This window comes from Papio anubis, chromosome 2, assembly GCF_008728515.1.
Source record: "Papio anubis isolate 15944 chromosome 2, Panubis1.0, whole genome shotgun sequence".
NCBI classification, from domain to species: domain Eukaryota; kingdom Metazoa; phylum Chordata; class Mammalia; order Primates; family Cercopithecidae; genus Papio; species Papio anubis.
In genome coordinates this window covers 28,985,380-29,001,713 of record NC_044977.1, presented here as the reverse complement: position 1 = coordinate 29,001,713, position 16,334 = coordinate 28,985,380, and the positions used below count along the sequence as shown (strand labels likewise).

Sequence of the window (16,334 nt, the reverse complement as noted above, 5' to 3'; positions counted from 1 at the left end):
CCCATTGTAAAGGTACTTGGTTGTCAGTGCTGCCATATTATTTGTGAATGAAATTTATTTTAGTTGCTCTGGCTTCTTAGAGTGACCTCTGACAACATCTGCGTCATATTTTGCCACATTCTGCGTCCAACATTAGGCTCCAGCAATTCCTAAGTGCATCCGTTCCGTCTGCCTTCATTACTCCACCACTTGCCTTAGTGTTTTGGTTCTTGTTGCTATTCTGAACAGTCAAATCCTTCTCCTCTAACCAGCTCAGTATTATTGCAGGCTTAATATTTGTATTTAGAACTAGATCGAAGAGATTATGTTATCCAACCCCCACAGTTTAAATCTGGGGTCTTTCAGTGAGTAACATACCCACAGGAATAAATCAGGTATAAAATACCTGCCTAAAATGCTCTGAATCTTTTTTCCATTCCCTTCATAATAAGTAATTTATTACCAATATCGTCCTATAACTGTTCTCAAACATTCTGTTCATTCCATTGGAACTTGTCAACAGGTGTTTGTCATTTTCAGTTTTCTTTCAAGTTTCACCTATTTTTTTTTCTTCTTTCTTTCCTTCTTTCGCTTTTTGGGACAGAGTCTCGCGAAGCTGGAGTGCTGTGGCGCGATCTCGGATCGCTGTAGCCTGCGTCTCCTGGGCTGAAGCAGTCCTCCCACCACCCCCTCCCAAGTAGGTGGAATTACAGGCGCGCTACAACGGCCGCCTAATTTTTGTGTTTTTTCGTAGAGACGGGGGTCTCGCCATGTTTCTCAGGCTGATCTCGAACTCCTGGACTCAAGCGATCCGTCCCCCCCAGGCCTCCCAAAGTGCTGGGATTACAGGCATGAGCCATCGCGCCCCGCCTAATTTTTAAAAAAACATCACCACCGAATGGACAAGACAGGGTATAAAATTATCCCGTTACCAGAAAATGAGGGAGGGGAAAAAGAGGAGGAAAGGAAAACAGAGCTCAACTGGGTAACAGGAAGTAGAAGGAGACATTTGCTTATAAAAGGAGAAAGCAGGTTAAGAGAAGTAAACCACCATATCCTTAACATTGCTGTCCTTGCCTACCCCAGGGTGTTGCTGAAAATGTCAGACGCAAATTTGGATAGCAACAAGAAGGTAAGTTTTGTTCTAATAGAATTACTTTTCTCACAGTCCCTTTTCAGAGTCTTTCTAGGTCTCCCTTATGTTTCTGTTTTGCCACAAATCTTTATTCCTGGATGTAAGAAACCTCCATCTTGAAACCTCCTCCTCTTTGCAAATGGATTGTTAGTTTTCTTTCATGTGATTATGCTTTTATGTGCATTTGGATGAGAGTAAAAAGAAGTAAGATTTTCTCCGCCAAGTCCAAAGGAAAGTATTTCTCTGGTAGGAAAGACGAGAAGTGCTATAGCTGGACAAGATAAAAATGGTAAATACATAAATATGGCATGGATAATAATATTAGAGAAAACATAATTAAAAATAAAAAATAATTTTTTTAAAAAACTAAAGTAAAAAGAAAGTGAAGGCGGTAATGTGGATAAAGTCATAAAGTGACCAATTGGTTACTTTCTCTTGGAGTAGGAAATATGTACTCCCAGTGGCCTTAGTACCAAATGAGTTTCCAGATTAGGCTTGGGTAGTCCTGGCCCTATGAGAAACTAGAGAAGGTATCATAGTGTATTTTCAGGCGCCACTGTTCCAGTCCTCTGGCTAAAGGACTGAATTGGCCAATATTAGCTATATAATTATGGGGAAGTCACATAGCTGCTTTGAGCCCCTGCTTTTCTCTGTAATAGAGTAACGTTCCTAAATAATGTCAGTGTTATTTTGAAGTAAACTAAGAGTAATGGGAAGTCATTTAAGAGGTTAAATACGAGACAGGAGTGTGGCATCAGCACTAGAAGAGAATATTACAATAGTACTGGAATGGAGTTTATTCACCCTTGGATTTGAGAAGAAAAGCTAACTTCAGAACCATACTCAAGCCTGTGTTACTCTGGCATTGCTCATTTAGTTTTCTCATTTGTAAAGCAGGAAAATTAATAAATTACTACAAGTATACCATGAGAATTAAATTTGAGAAATACAGAAAGCACCTAGCATAGTGCCTGTGTACTGTAGAGAGCCAGTAAATGTTAGTTTCTTTCTGTCTACCTGCTTTCCTACTTTATCTTTCATTCATCAGATCATAAAAACAACATTGAATGCCTCCTCTGTGTTGGGTGCTGTGTTTCTGTGAAGGCAACAGAGAGTAAAACAGATACCCTCCCCTCAGGTCTTGGAGCTGAAATGAGCCCAGTGGGGCTGGAGCTCAGAAAGCTCGGAGGTCATGAGCTGGAGAGGCAGGCAGGGACCAGACTGTTGGAGAATTTGTAAGCTACACAGCTCTGTGAGCTAATTGGAGTTTTGTCATTAACCAGAATAACAATGACAAGCCATTGAAGAATTTTTGACAAGCATGGAACAATCGGCGCAGAAATAGCAGAGTTACAGTGGATTTGGGGATAACAGGAGGTTATTGCTTGTGCTGTGAAATTTGATATGGGAATTGGGAATCTGGGGAATCATGTGATAGAAGATGGAAAGCCAGGAACACATTCCATACAGATTTAGGAGTTAATGAAAGTACTTTGTGTTTTGACTGATGAGGAGGAAGGCCCTGAGGGAAATATTTCTCTGAACCCAAGCCCTACCCTTCTGTTTTCTCTTTCATTAACACCTACATGTAAATTGACTTTGGCCCATTTTTTTCCCCCATATTTCCTTTGTTTAATAAAGGGTCTGCTAATCAACATCACATTCAAGGAATCTCAGTAATTCTTTTCTCCATCTACCTACTTACTGTCTTCTCAGTTCCTTATTCATTAGTTGTGCCTTGAAAGCAAGCAGTTCAGTTGTACTGCATCAGATGAGAATCAGTGACTGACTTCTGTTTCCAGAATTTCTTTGAGGAGGAAGTAGATGATGAGGAAAGTGTGATTTTGACACTGGTGCCGGTTAAAGATGACGCAAATATGGAACAAATGGAACCAAGTGTTTCTTCAACTTCTGATGTCAAACTGGAGAAGCCTAAGAAATACACTCAAGGTATGGGGGACAGGGATTGCTCAGTTAGTTCCGCCTACAACTCTGGGAAGCCTAGGAAACAGTAAGGTTTGTCTTTCCTATCCTCTGATTATACAACACCCAGCTTAAATCTCACCTTGTTACTCTGTTAAGAAATTTTGCAAACTCTCATACTTCTCGCTTGCTGAGCCTGTTGTACTGCCATACTTTTATTTATTGGAGATGGAGTCTCACTGTGTCACCCAGGTTGGAGTGCAGTGGCGCAATCTTGGCTCACTGCAACCTCCACCAGCCGAGTTCAAGCGATTCTCCTGCCTCAACCTTCCAAGTCGCTGGGATTACAGGCGTGGGCCACCAAGCCCGGCTAACTTTTGTATTTTTAGTAGAGATGGGCTTTCACCATGTTGGCCAGGCTGGTCTCGAATTCCTGACCTCAGGTAATCTGCCCGCCTCAGCCTCCCAAAGTGCTGTGATTACAGGCATGAGCCACCACACTTGGCCTGTTCTGCCTTATTTTTAAGACACAAAATAAGCATGGGGAGCGCTTTGGGCAGAGAGTGCTCTTCTGGACCAGCTCAACAGGAGTTCACATTCCCAACACGTGAAGCTCAATCTCCTCTTCTGTAAAAACGAGATTAATACATATTTGCTTCCCATGAAGATTAAATAATTTTGAAAAATGTCTGGTATTTTGCTTAGTAAGTAATTATGAATCAAATATATATATATATATATAGTAGCTCTTAAAATCATGACCCTTCGTATCTGTGCTCAGTGTCTCAGTGCTTCCTATAAAAGCATCAAATAAGTATTTTCTTTCTTTTTTTAAAAAATTTTTCTGGAGATGGAGTTTCATTCTTGTTGCCCAGGCTGGAGTGCAATGGTGTGGTCTTGGCTCACTGCAACCTCTGCCTCCTGGGTTTAAGCGATTCTCCTGCCTCAGCCTCCCTAGTACCTGGGATTACAGGCACCCACCACCACGCCCAGCTAATTTTTGTATTTTTAGTAGAGACAGTGTTTCACTATGTTGGCCAGGCTGGTCTCGAACACTTGACCTTGTGATCCACCTGCCTCGGCCTCCCAAAGTGCTGGGATTACAGGCATGAGCCACTGCGCCCATGGCTTGTTTTGTTTTGAGACAGGGTCTCGCTCTGTCACCCAGGCTGGAGTGCAGTGGTGCGATCTCAGCTCACTGCAACTTCCACCTCCCGGGTTCAAGTGATTATCATGCCTCAGCCTCCTGAGTAGCCGGGACTACAGGCATGTGCCACCGTGCCTGGATAATGTTTGTATTTTTGGTAGAGACAGGGTTTCTCCATGTTGGCCAGGTTGGTCTTGAACTCCTGGCCTCAAGTGATCAGCCCTCCTCGGCCTCCCAAAGCACTGGGATTGTAGGTGTAAGCCATCATGCCCGGCCTCAAACCTATGTTTGGATTCTAAATTCTGTGTTTCTTTTATGCTACATATAGCAGCCTGTTATTTTCTGTTGCCCTCAACAACCAACTGAATAGAACATTATGTTGGCTTTATCCTCCAAAATGTCTAGATTTTGGAGCACAAAATATCAGCTCTCCCTATAGAAAACAAAGAAACCACCACGTTGTCTATCCCCAGTCAACAATGGTCTACATCATTCTGTCAGCCTGAATCATTTTTCTCTACAGCTCCCCATCTCACCTCACTCTGCTTAGCTCTAACACATCATTATTTACTTCATCTTGAAATCCTCATTATTGACCCAGAAGATAAAATCCTTCTGAAAATACTTATTTGGGCTGGTCACAGGGGCTCACGCCTGTAATCCCAGCACTTTGGGAGGCCAAGGCGGGTAGATCACCTGAGGTCAGGAGTTTGAGGCCAGCCTGGCCAACATAGTGAAACATTGTCTCTACTAAAAATACACAAATTAACTGGGCATGGTGTTGCGTGCCTGTAGTCCCACCTACTCGGGAGGCTGAGGCAGGAGAATTGCTTGAACCTGGGAGGCGGAGGTTGCAGTGAGTTGAGATTGCGCCACTGCACTCCAGCCTGGGCAACAGAGCGAGACTCCATCTCAAAGAAAAACCAACAACAACAAAACAAAAAACAAAAAGAAAACATAGGTTTCAGTCCCAAGTCTGCTGTTGTAATGGGCAAGTCTTTAAATACCTGAATCTGTTACCTCATTTTTTTTTTTTTTTTTTTTTTAGATAGAGTCTCACTGTGTTTCCCAGGCTGGAGTGCAGTGGCGCGATCTCAGCTCACTGCCGCCTCTGCCTCCTGGGTTCAAGCAATTCTCCTGCCTCAGCCTCCTGAGTAGCTGGGATTGCAGGTGTGCACCACCATGCCCAGCTAATTTTTCTGTTTTTTGTAGAGATGGGGTTTTACCATGTTGGCCAGGCTGGTCTCTATCTCCTGACCTCAAGTGATTTGGGCGAATCACTTGTGATTCACATCAGCCTCCCAAAGTTCTGGGATTATAGGTGTGAGCCTGTTACCTGGCCTTGTTAGCTCATTTTTAATGTGAGAAATAAAATTTGATATGTATATATGCAAATTGCATTGTGAAAAATGTGAAAAGATATTTGTAAAATTTTAAAAGAATCTTGCCAACTTTAAATTATTACTACTTTGGTTCCATTCTTTTCTTAGGTCATCTACTTCAAACAAATGAACAATTTACAGCTCCGCAAAAAGCTAGATGCAAAACACCAGCCCCTCCCTTGCCAACCATTTTGCCTCCCATTAATAAGGTGTGTCGGGACACCTTGCGGGACTGGTGTCAACAACTCGGTTTGAGTACTAATGGCAAGGTTAGTACACTTGGGTGAATGTCTGCTGCTGGGAATAACTGTGGGAATCTTTGTTAACTTTTAACTTTATTTCTCTCTTCATTTCCTAAGAAAATCGAAGTTTATCTGAGGCTCCATGGGCATGCTTACCCTGGACAACAGCAAGTGAGTAATGAGTGTGTTGATGGTGTGAAGGTGGGTTCTGATCATGATTTTTCCGGTCCCTACCCAGGCACCATTTCTATATGTTGTACCTCTAAGGCAGGGTTTCTTAATTGTGGCATTATTGACATTTCGGAACAAATAAGTTTTTGTTTGTTTTGGGGCCTGCTCTGTACCTTGTCGGATGTTTTGCAGCATCCCCAGCCTCTACCAACTGGATGTCAGTAGCAACCTTTCCTCCCCCTGCACAGGTTCAACAACCAAAAATTTCTCCCAATGGAGAATTTGCGGTTTATGGGAACTAATATTCCTAAACCCTTTCCACAGTGACATACTTGTTCAGGTCAGTACAAAGAATAATAAAATTGGCCGGTCACGCCTGTAATCCCAGCACTTTGGGAGGCCGAGGTGGGTGGATTACCTGAGGTCGGGAGTTTGAGACCAGCCTGACCAACATGGGGAAACCCTATCTCTACTAAAAATACAAAATTAGCCAGACGTGGTGGCATATGCCTATAATCCCAGCTACTAGGGAGGCTGAGGCAGGAGAATCGCTTGAACCTGGAAGGCAGAGGTTGCGGTGAGCCAAGATCGTGCCATTGTACTCCAGCCTGGGCCACAAGAGCGAAGCTCCGTCTCAAAAATAAAAATAAAAAAAAGAATAATAAAATTGACCCAAAAGTCCTTACAGCCCTAGTGGTTTACTGAATACTCATCATGAATTTCATTTGCAGGATATGCCTGAAATGTCACAAGAGACCAGATTACAGCGATGTTCGAGGAAACGCAAGGCAGTGACCAAGAGAGCAAGGCTTCAGAAATGTTATGAGGTGAATGAGAGAGCGGAAGAGACTAATACAGTTGAAGTGATAACTTCAGCACCAGGAGCCATGTTGGCATCATGGGCAAGAATTGCTGCAAGAGCTGTTCAGCCTAAGGCTTTGAATTCATGTTCCATTCCTGTTTCTGTTGAGGCCTTTTTGATGCAAGCCTCTGGTAAGATCAACCTTAAAGTGTGAGTCCCACTCCAGAGGACAAGGTTAACTTTTAGTAGTCCAAGACCGAAACATGGTCAAAGGGAAGGCGTTTGCTAAAATATCTGAAGATTAGAAATTGGATTCACATAGGACATCTCTCTTTCATCCGTCATATTGATGGATAGTCATGTTTTGTCTGGATGGGTCTCTAAGGTGACTAAGTAGTGGCCCTTTTCCATCATTAAGCAGAATTCCAAGGTGGGAAGAAAGCATAACCCGATAATCTTGGACCACAGTCTGAGGTCTTCCCCTTTTCTTTCTCTCTTCCTTAAGGCATGTATGACATAGTGAGTAAGAGGAATGTGTTGGTTCAAATTCTTGCTTTACCATTTCCTAGATATGTGACATTGGCAGGTTACTTACTTTAAACCTTAATATCCTGTTTGTTTGTTTGTTTGTTTTTTGAGATGGAGTTTCACTCTTGTTGCCCAGGCTGGAGTGCAACGGTGTGATCTTGGCTCACTGCAACCTCTGCCTCCCAGGTTCAAGCAATTCTGCCTCAGCCTCCCAAGTAGCTGGGATTACAGGCACCTGCCACCATGCCCAGCTAATTTTTTGTATTTTTAGTAGAGACGGGGTTTCACTATGTTGGCCAGGCTAGTCTCGAACTCCTGACCTCAGGCGATCCACCGGCCTCGGCCTCCCAAAGTGCTGGGATTACAGGCGTGAGCCACCACTCCCGGCCAAGTATTCTGTTCTATGAAATGAAGATATACCTATGTCATAGAATCGTAGTGGCTGAGCGTGGTGGCTCACTACAGGCCCAGCACTTTGGAAGGCGGAGGTGGGAGGATTGCTAGAGCTCATGAGTTAGAGACCAGCCTGGGTAACATGGCAAAATCCCCTCTCTACAAAAACTACAAAAAAAAAAAAAAAGCCAGGCATGGTGGTGTGTGCCTGTAGTCCCAGCTTCTCAGGAGGCTGGGGTGGGAGAGTGGCTTGAGCCCAGAAGGTGGAGGTTGCAGTGAGCTGAGATTGTGTCATGGCACTCTGGCCTGACAGACCGATCCAGACCCTGTCTTTAAAAAAAAAAAAAAAAAAAATGTTGGCCAGTTGCACTGGCTCATGCCTGTAATCCCAGCACTTTGAGAGGCCAAGGAACGTGAATCACCTGAGGTCAGGAGTTTAAGATTGGCCTGGCCAACATGATGAAACCGCGTCTCTACTAAAAATACAAAAATTAGCCAGGTGTGGTGGCACGTGGCTGTAATCCCAGCTACTCGGGAGGCTGAGGCAGGAGAATCGCTTGAACCCAGGAGGCGGAGGTTGCAGTGAGCTGAAATGGCACCACCGCATTCCAGCCTGGGCAACAAGAGCAAAACTCCATCTCAAAAAAAAAAAAAAAAAAAGTCGTGACATTTATATGAGACACAGAACTTGGCGTGTTGAAATCAGGCAATAATAATTAAACGGTTTGGGGTCCTTGTCCTCTAAGAAATCTTTTTTGCTTTTTGAGACACAGTTTCAAAGACACCACGCCCAGCTAATTTTTGTATTTTTAGTAGAGATGGGTTTCACTGTGTTAGCCAGGATGGTCTCGATCTCCTGATCTCGTGATCTGCCCGCCTCGGCCTTCCAAAGTGCTGGGATTACAGGCATGAGCCACTGCCATGTTGGTCAGGCTGGAGTGCAGTGGCACGATCTTGGCTGACGGCAACCTCTACCTCCTATGGTCAAGCGATTCTTGTGTCTCAGCCTCCTGAGTAGCTGGGATTATAGGCATGCGCCATCATGCCCGGCTAATTTTTGTATTATTAGTAGAGATTGGGTTTCACCATGTTGGCCAGGCTGGTCTCGAACTCCTGACCTCAAGTTATCCACCCTCCCGAAGTGTTGGGATAACAGACGTGAGTCACTGCACCTGACCCTCTAAGAAATCGTTTTTTTTTTTTTTTGAGACGGAGTTTCACTCTTGTTGCCCAGGCTAGAGTGCAATGGCATGATCTTGGCTTACTGCAACCTCTGCCTCCCAGGTTCAAGTGATTCTCCTGCTTCAGCCTCCTGAGTAACTGGGATTACAGTCATGCACCACCACGCCTGGCTAATTTTTTTTTCCCCCCAGTAGAGACGAAGTTTCTCCGTGTTAGTCAGGCTGGTCTCGAACTCCCAACCTCAGGTGATCCGCCTGCCTTGGCCTCCTAAAGTGCTGGGATTACAGGCATGAGCCACTGCACCCAGTGCCCTCTAAGAAATCTTGAGGAGGGCCAGGTATGGGGGCTCACGCCTGTAATCCCAGCACTTTGGGAGGCTGAGGCGGGTGGATCACTGGAGGTCAGGAGTTCAAGACTAGCCTGACCAACGTGGAGAAACCCTGTCTGTACTAAAAATACAAAAAAGTTAGCCAGGTGTGGTGGCGCATGGCTATAATCCCAGCTACTTGGGAGGCTGAGGCAGGAGAATCGCTTGAACCTGGGAGGCGGAGGTTGCAGTGAGCCGAGATTATGCCATTGCACTCCAGCCTGGACAACAGGAGCGAAACTCCATCTCAAAAAAAACCAAAAAAAAAAAAACCAAAAAAAAGAAATCTTGAGGATAACTTAACTCCACTTTTCCCCAACTCCTGCTCTTCTTTTCTTGCTATTGCTTTTATTTCCAGGGTCTGCTATCTGAAGTCACCTTCCGTTTTGGCTTGAATCCTTTTCTTCCTCCCCCATCTTCCAATTTCCAGAACTATTCTAGATCCTATGTTACTCCAGCTAACTAGTATGGTAGGCCATATTATTCGTCATACAAGGAAACCAACCAGAAGGAAGACCTAAAGCTAAAATTGGCGTATCCTCTGCTCTTCAAGCTACGTTCCTTTATGTGGGGACAGTGGACACCTTTTAATAATTTGTAAAAAAGGCATTGTCTAGCCATAAAGCTGCGTGCCTGGGGGCACTGCCTTCCCAAAGATGACACCTCTAATTTTTATTAATATGCTGTGTGAGTTACTATTATCCCACAGTGACTTATCATTTTATATTTCTCTTCATTCTGCAATTGTTAAGCATCTGCTATGGTCCAGAGGTATGTCTAGCTGCTAGGTATATACTGTGTAAACACACACGTGTTCTCTTGTTTTACAGTCTAATTGGGGAGCTATCACAGTACATATACTGCTTATTTACAGATATTTAAGTTCACTGTGACTGCTCCTTTCCCTTAATTTCAGATGTTCCATAAGTGTACCACTTATTTTCTTGCAAATATCCCATCTCCCTAATTAAATTGTTCCGTACACTTTTAAACAGATACTTGTCTGTTTCCTGTAGCTGAGGCAGTACAATGCAGTGGTTAGATAAATGAGCTGTAAGTCATTCAGAATGCTGACTTTCTCTCAATTTCAGACGTTCCATAAGGGTACTGCTTGTTTTCTTGCAAATATTGCATCTCCCTACTGAAATTGTTCCTTACACTTTTCTTTTTTTTTTTTTTTGAGATGGAGTTTCACTCTTGTTGCCCAGGCTGGAGTGCAATGGTGCCATCTCAGCTCACTGCAACCTCTGCTTCCCAGGTTCAGGTGATTTTTCTGCCTCAGCCTCCTGAGTAGCTGGGATTACAGGTGTGCGCCACCACACCCAGTTAATTTTGTATTTTTAGTAGAGATGGAGTTTTGCCATGTTGGTCAGGCTGGTCTCGAACTTCTGACCTCGGGTGATCCACCCACCTAGGCCTCCCAAAGTGCTGGGATTACAGGCGTGAGCCACCACGCCCAGCCTGTTCATTACACGTTTATTTATTTATTTATTTATCTTTATTTATTTTTTTGAGACGGGTCTTGCTCTGTTGCCCAGGCTGGAGTACAGTGGTGTAATCTCGGCTCACTGCAACCTCCGCCTCCCGAGTTCATGCCATTCTCCTGCCTCAGCCTCCTGAGTAGCTGGGACTATGGGCGCCTGCCACCATGCCTGGCTAATTTTTGTATTTTTAGTAGAGATGGGTTTTACTGTGTTAGCTGGGATGGTCTCGATTTCCTGACCTCATGATCTGCCCGCCTCGGCTTCCCAGAGTGCTGGGATTACAGGCGTGAGCCACCGTGCCCAGCCTCCTTACACTTTTAAACAGACGCTTGTCTGTTTCCTATAGCTGAGGAAGTACAATGTAGTGGTTACATAAATGGCCTATAAGTCAGTCAGAATACCTGGATCCATGACTTGGCTCTGGGTAACGTATGATATTTAACACCATAAGCTTCAGTTATCTCACCTGTGAATAAGAAATAATAAGAAAAGCAAATAGAAAGTAAATATTAATAGTGAACTTAATAGTAAATGTATTAATACATGTAAACCACCTAGCAAAATACTGGACACAAAGCAAGCATTTCAAAATGGCAACCATTATTATTTATTTATTTATTTATTTATTTATTTATTTATTTATTTTTTGAGATGGAGCTTTGCTCTCGTCACCCAGGCTGAAGTGCAGTGGTGTGATCTCGGCTCACCACAACCTCCGCCTTCCGGGTTCAAGCGATTATCGTGCCTCAGCCTCCCGAGTAGCTGGAATTACAGGCATGCACCACCACGCCTAGCTAATTTTGTATTTTTAGTAGAGATGAGGTTTCTCCATGTTGGTCAGGCTGCTCTCGAACTCCCGATCTCAGGTGATCCTCCTGCCTCAGCCTCCCAAAGTGCTGGGATTACAGGTGTGAGCCACCGTGCCCAGCTGGCAACAGTTATTATTCTTTGTGTTATGTAACTTGTGAAATTAGATCATAGTGTCATGTGGTCTACATTTTCATGCATCTCATTCAATTGATTTGTGAGCAGAATATAAAAGCAAATTCAAGAGTGACTTGCTGAGAGGTTTTGGGGTGCTATCTTGATTTTTGCTGTCTATGTTTGTTTTCCCTTTCCAGGTGTCAGGTGGTGTGTGGTCCATGGCAGACTTCTCTCGGCAGACACAAAGGGTTGGGTACGCCTGCAGTTTCATGCAGGTCAGGCCTGGGTGCCTACCACTCGCAGGAGGATGATTTCTCTCTTCTTGTTACCTGCCTGCATTTTCCCATCCCCAGGCATAGAAGATAATATGTTATGCCCCGACTGTGCTAAGAGGTAACCCTTATGTATCTTGTTAAGCATGGCACACAGAAAAGTAGGTGTATAAGCCGGGCGCGGTGGCTCACGCCTGTAATCGCAGCACTTTGGGAGGCCGAGGCGGGCGGATCACGAGGTCAGGAGATCGAGACCATCCTGGCTAACACGGTGAAACCTCGTCTCTACTAAAAATACAAAAAATTAGCCGGGCGTGGTGGTGAGCGCCTGTAGTCCCAGCTTCTTGGGAGGCTGAGGCAGGAGAATGGCGTGAACCTGGGAGGCAGAGCTTGCAGTGAGCTGAGATCATGCCACTGCACTCCAGTCTGGGCGACAGAGCAAGACTCCATCTCAAAAAAAAAAAAAAAAAAGAGAAAGAAAAGTAGGTGTATAGATGGATTTTTAAATAATTTAACAGTAGAAAGCAGAGGGCAAACATGCTGTCTTCTTAATTTGCCACATAGATCAGGCAAAAATAGGACACAAAAAGAACTCACTAGTGGATTACAACTCAATAAATGTGGCTAGTTCTTTTTTTTTTTTTGAGATGGAGTTTTGCTCTTGTCACCCATGCAGTGGCATGATCTTGGCTCACTGCAACCTCTCCCTCCTGGGTTCAAGCGATTCTCCTGCCTCAGTCTCCCGAGTAGCTAGGATTACAGGCGTACACCACCATGCCCAGCTAATTTTTGTATTTTTAGTGGAGACAGGGTTTCACCATGTTAGGCTGGTTTCAAACTCCTGACCTCGTGATGCGCCCACCTCGACCTCCCAGAGTGCTGGGATAACAGGCGTAAGCCACCGTGCCCAGCTAATTTTTGTATTTTTAATAGAGACAGGGTTTCAGTATGTTGGCCAGGTTGGTCTTGAACTTCTGACTTCAGGTGATCCACCCACCTTGGCCTCCCAAAGTACTGGTATTACAGGCATGAGCCACCGGGCCTGTAACTTTTGGGACACACTCCAGCCTGGGTGACAGAGCCAGACTCCGTCTCAAAAAAAAAAAAAATTTTTTTTAAAGAAAAAGAAGGAAGAAAAAAGGGAAGGAGGGAAGAATGAGGAGAGTTAATGCGGGAGGGAAAAGAGAGAAAGAGACAGAGAGAGACAGAAAAGAAAGGAACCTCCCTTGAGGTTACTGCCTCAACTAACTGCTCTCTCTTCCTGCCAGGCTCAGCTAATGAAGGTGATCAATATGTCCTGCTTCTAGTTCTGCACATGTTCTCCTCTAAGTTGCTGCAATCATATTTTGGATTTTACTGATCCTCTCAATCTACTCTCAAAAAGGCCATCAGCGGTATCCTAAACAGCCAGTCTAAGAGCACCACATTCCTCATTACCTGACATGGCCATCTCACTGCCAACCATTTCTTCCTTCTAAGACTCTGTCCATTGCTCCCTTTACTCACTCATCTGCTAACCTCTAACTGTGTTCTGTCTTCACTGTCCACCTTCCACTGATAGGCTGATTATCTTTAGAGTTCCTCCTTCAGTTCCTTCCTACACACTCTTATCCACCATGTATGTGCTGATAACTCCCAAAGATGTTTAGGTCTAACTCATACTTCTCTCAGAACTCTAGAACATGTCCCAAATACCATAGATTCTTCTCCACTGAATAGGACTTCTATGTTTCCCCCACTTCTTTTTTTTTTTTTTTTTTTTAGACGGAGTCTCGCTCTGTTGCCCAGGCTGGAGTGCAGTGGCCGGATCTCAGCTCACTGCAAGCTCCGCCTCCCGGGTTCACGCCATTCTCCTGCCTCAGCCTCCCGAGTAGCTGAGACTACAGGCGCCCACCACCTCGCCCGGCTAGTTTTTTGTATTTTTTAGTAGAGATGGGGTTTCACCGTGTTAGCCAGGATGGTCTCGATCTCCTGACCTCGTGATCCACCCGTCTCGGCCTCCCAAAGTGCTGGGATTACAGGCTTGAGCCACCGCGCCTGGCCTGTTTCCCCCACTTCTAAGACAGCATCTTGTTCTCTTTACTCCTACATCTTACATTTGTCTCATTCCTCCTTAAATGCTTTGTCCTTGTAATGAATTCTCTCTTTCCTGAATTATTAATCTCTTATTTATACTCCCATCTATTCTGTTACGAGATTTAGCCCACTTTCTTTCTTTCTTTTTTTTTTTTTGAGATGGAGTTTCACTCTTGTTGCCCGAGCTGGAGTGCAGTGTTGCAATCTCAGCTCACTGCAACCTCTGCCTCCCGGATTCAAGCGATTCTCCTGCCTCAGCCTCCCGAGTAGCTGGGATTACAGGCTCATGCCACCACACCCAGCTAATTTTTGTATTTTTAGTAGAGACGGGGTTTCATCATGTTGGTCAGGCTACTGTCAAACTCCTGAGATCATGGTCAGGCTGCCTCGGCCTCCCAAAGTACTGGGATTACAGGCGTGAGCCGATTTAGGCTACTTACAAAAAAAAAAAAAAAAAAAAAAAAAAACCTAATTTCTCTCCACACCTCTCTCATCTCACTTCCACCCAATTTTATCAACAAAAGCTGACATCAGGAATTATATAGTCTAAAGCAGTGTTTATGTGTATGTATATTTTCATGGAGAGCATGTAGTTTTCATCATATTCTCTCCACTCACTGCAACCTCTGCCTCCCAGGTTCAAGCAATCCTCCTGCCTCAGCCTCTGGAGTAGCTGGGATTACAGGATGCACCACCACACCCAGCTAATTTTTGTATTTTTAATGGACACAGGGTTTCACCATGTTGCCAGGCTGGTCTGGAACGCCTGATCTCAAGTGATCCACCTGCCTTGGCCTCCCAAAGTGTTAGGATTACAGGAGTGAGCCACTGCACCCGGCCTTAAATTTTTTTAAATGAAAAAACCATAAGCATTTATGAATGGGGAGGAGTTGCATGAAGAGAGGGGAATGGAGAGTATAAAGATGAAGGAAGCTGGGCATAGTGGCTCACGCTGCAATCCTAGCACTTAGGGAGGCCAAGGTGGGCAGATCACTTGAGCTCAGGAGTTTGAGACCGGCCTGAGAAATATGGTGAAACCCTGTCTCTACAAAAAAAAAAATTAGCTAGGTGTGGTGGCATGCACGTGGTCCCAGCTACTAGGGAGACTGAGGTGGGAGGATCACCTCAGCCCTAGAAGTCAAGGCTGCAGTGAACTGCGATAGTACCACTGCACTCCAGCTTGGGCAAAAAAAAAAAAAAAGAAGTGAGATCCATTGCAGTATGTGGAATGTGAGCCCTGAGAATAAGTGAACAACCCTTTTCCTTTATTTACTACATAAAGTCTTTTTATGCACCATTCCTAGGTTTTAGGGCAAGTGACTCAGGAACTCCAGAAGTGCATTCTTTTTTTTTTTTTTTGAGACTGATCTTGCTCTGTCGCCCAGGCTGAAGTTCAGTGGCGTGATCTTGGCTCACTGCAACCTCTGCCTCCCAGGTTCAAGCAATTCTCCTGTCTCAGCCTCCTGAGTAGCTAGGACTACAGATGTGTGCCACCACACCCGGCTAATTTTTGTATTTTCAGCGGAGATGGAGTTTCACCATATTGGTCAGGCTGGTCTTGAACTCCTGACCTCAGGTGATCCACCCTCCTCGGCCTCCCATATTGCTGGGATTATAGGCGTGAGCCACCACGCCCGGCCCAGAAGTGCATTCTTTATTTTATTGGTCATTTTAAAGGGATTGGTATGGAATGGTTTATCTTACTGTAGCAAGTTTTCACAGTTCTTTTCTACTTGCCTTACAGGAATAAGAAGATGATGAGAAGACTAATGACAGTAGAGAAGTAGCAGCAACCTGTTTGAATACAATGTAAGAGACCAGAATATGCCACCTCAAAATAAGTATTATATTGATTTGAAGGCAGTTGAAAAGAGTCACATACAAGAGAAACTCTGCCTTCCCACTATTCACTAAAAAGCAGGACATAAATGTATCAAGGTCCCTTGTCCGCTGTCTACCAGGAAGCACAAATGGTGGCGCACCTGTAGATGACTTGTATCCCAATCATTGCTGTGCTGTGTCCTGACCATCCTTGGTACCTCCTGATGCCTTGAGTACTGACTTACTAAATATTTAGCTGTACAGAATACAATTTGGTTTTGTTTTAATTAATATAAATGAAAACTTGAGTGAAAAGTATAGAGTTCCCATGTATTCCCATGTACACAGTGCTTCACACCCCCTCCAGTTTCCTCTGTTACTAACTTGCGTTAGTGTGCTACATTCTTTTTTTTTTTTTTTTTTTTTTTTTGAGACGGAGTCTCGCTCTGTCGCCCAGGCTGGAGTGCAGTGGCCAGATCTCAGCTCACTACAAGCTCCGCCTCCCA

The 16,334-nt window shown here is 44.5% G+C and overlaps 1 protein-coding gene across 1 annotated transcript; it reads left to right on the top strand.

The window, feature by feature from the left end:
* Positions 1-831: 831 nt before the first annotated feature.
* DPPA2 (developmental pluripotency associated 2) lies at positions 832-16,217 on the top strand. The gene is made up of 8 exons (XM_031662994.1): positions 832-891; positions 1,066-1,111; positions 2,917-3,064; positions 5,675-5,835; positions 5,926-5,979; positions 6,711-6,972; positions 11,857-12,052; positions 15,752-16,217. Exons 1-8 carry the CDS (start codon positions 878-880, stop codon positions 15,792-15,794), a joined length of 924 nt encoding a protein of 307 aa, XP_031518854.1. The 5' UTR covers positions 832-877; the 3' UTR covers positions 15,795-16,217.
* The last annotated feature ends 117 nt before the right edge of the window (positions 16,218-16,334 follow it).

Bases quoted from the DNA above. Each gene is read 5' to 3' on its own strand.
- DPPA2 (XM_031662994.1), top strand. The intron at 5,836-5,925 runs GTTAGTACACTT...TCATTTCCTAAG, and splicing joins GTTTGAGTACTAATGGCAAG to AAAATCGAAGTTTATCTGAG. The intron at 5,980-6,710 runs GTGAGTAATGAG...TTTCATTTGCAG, and splicing joins CTTACCCTGGACAACAGCAA to GATATGCCTGAAATGTCACA.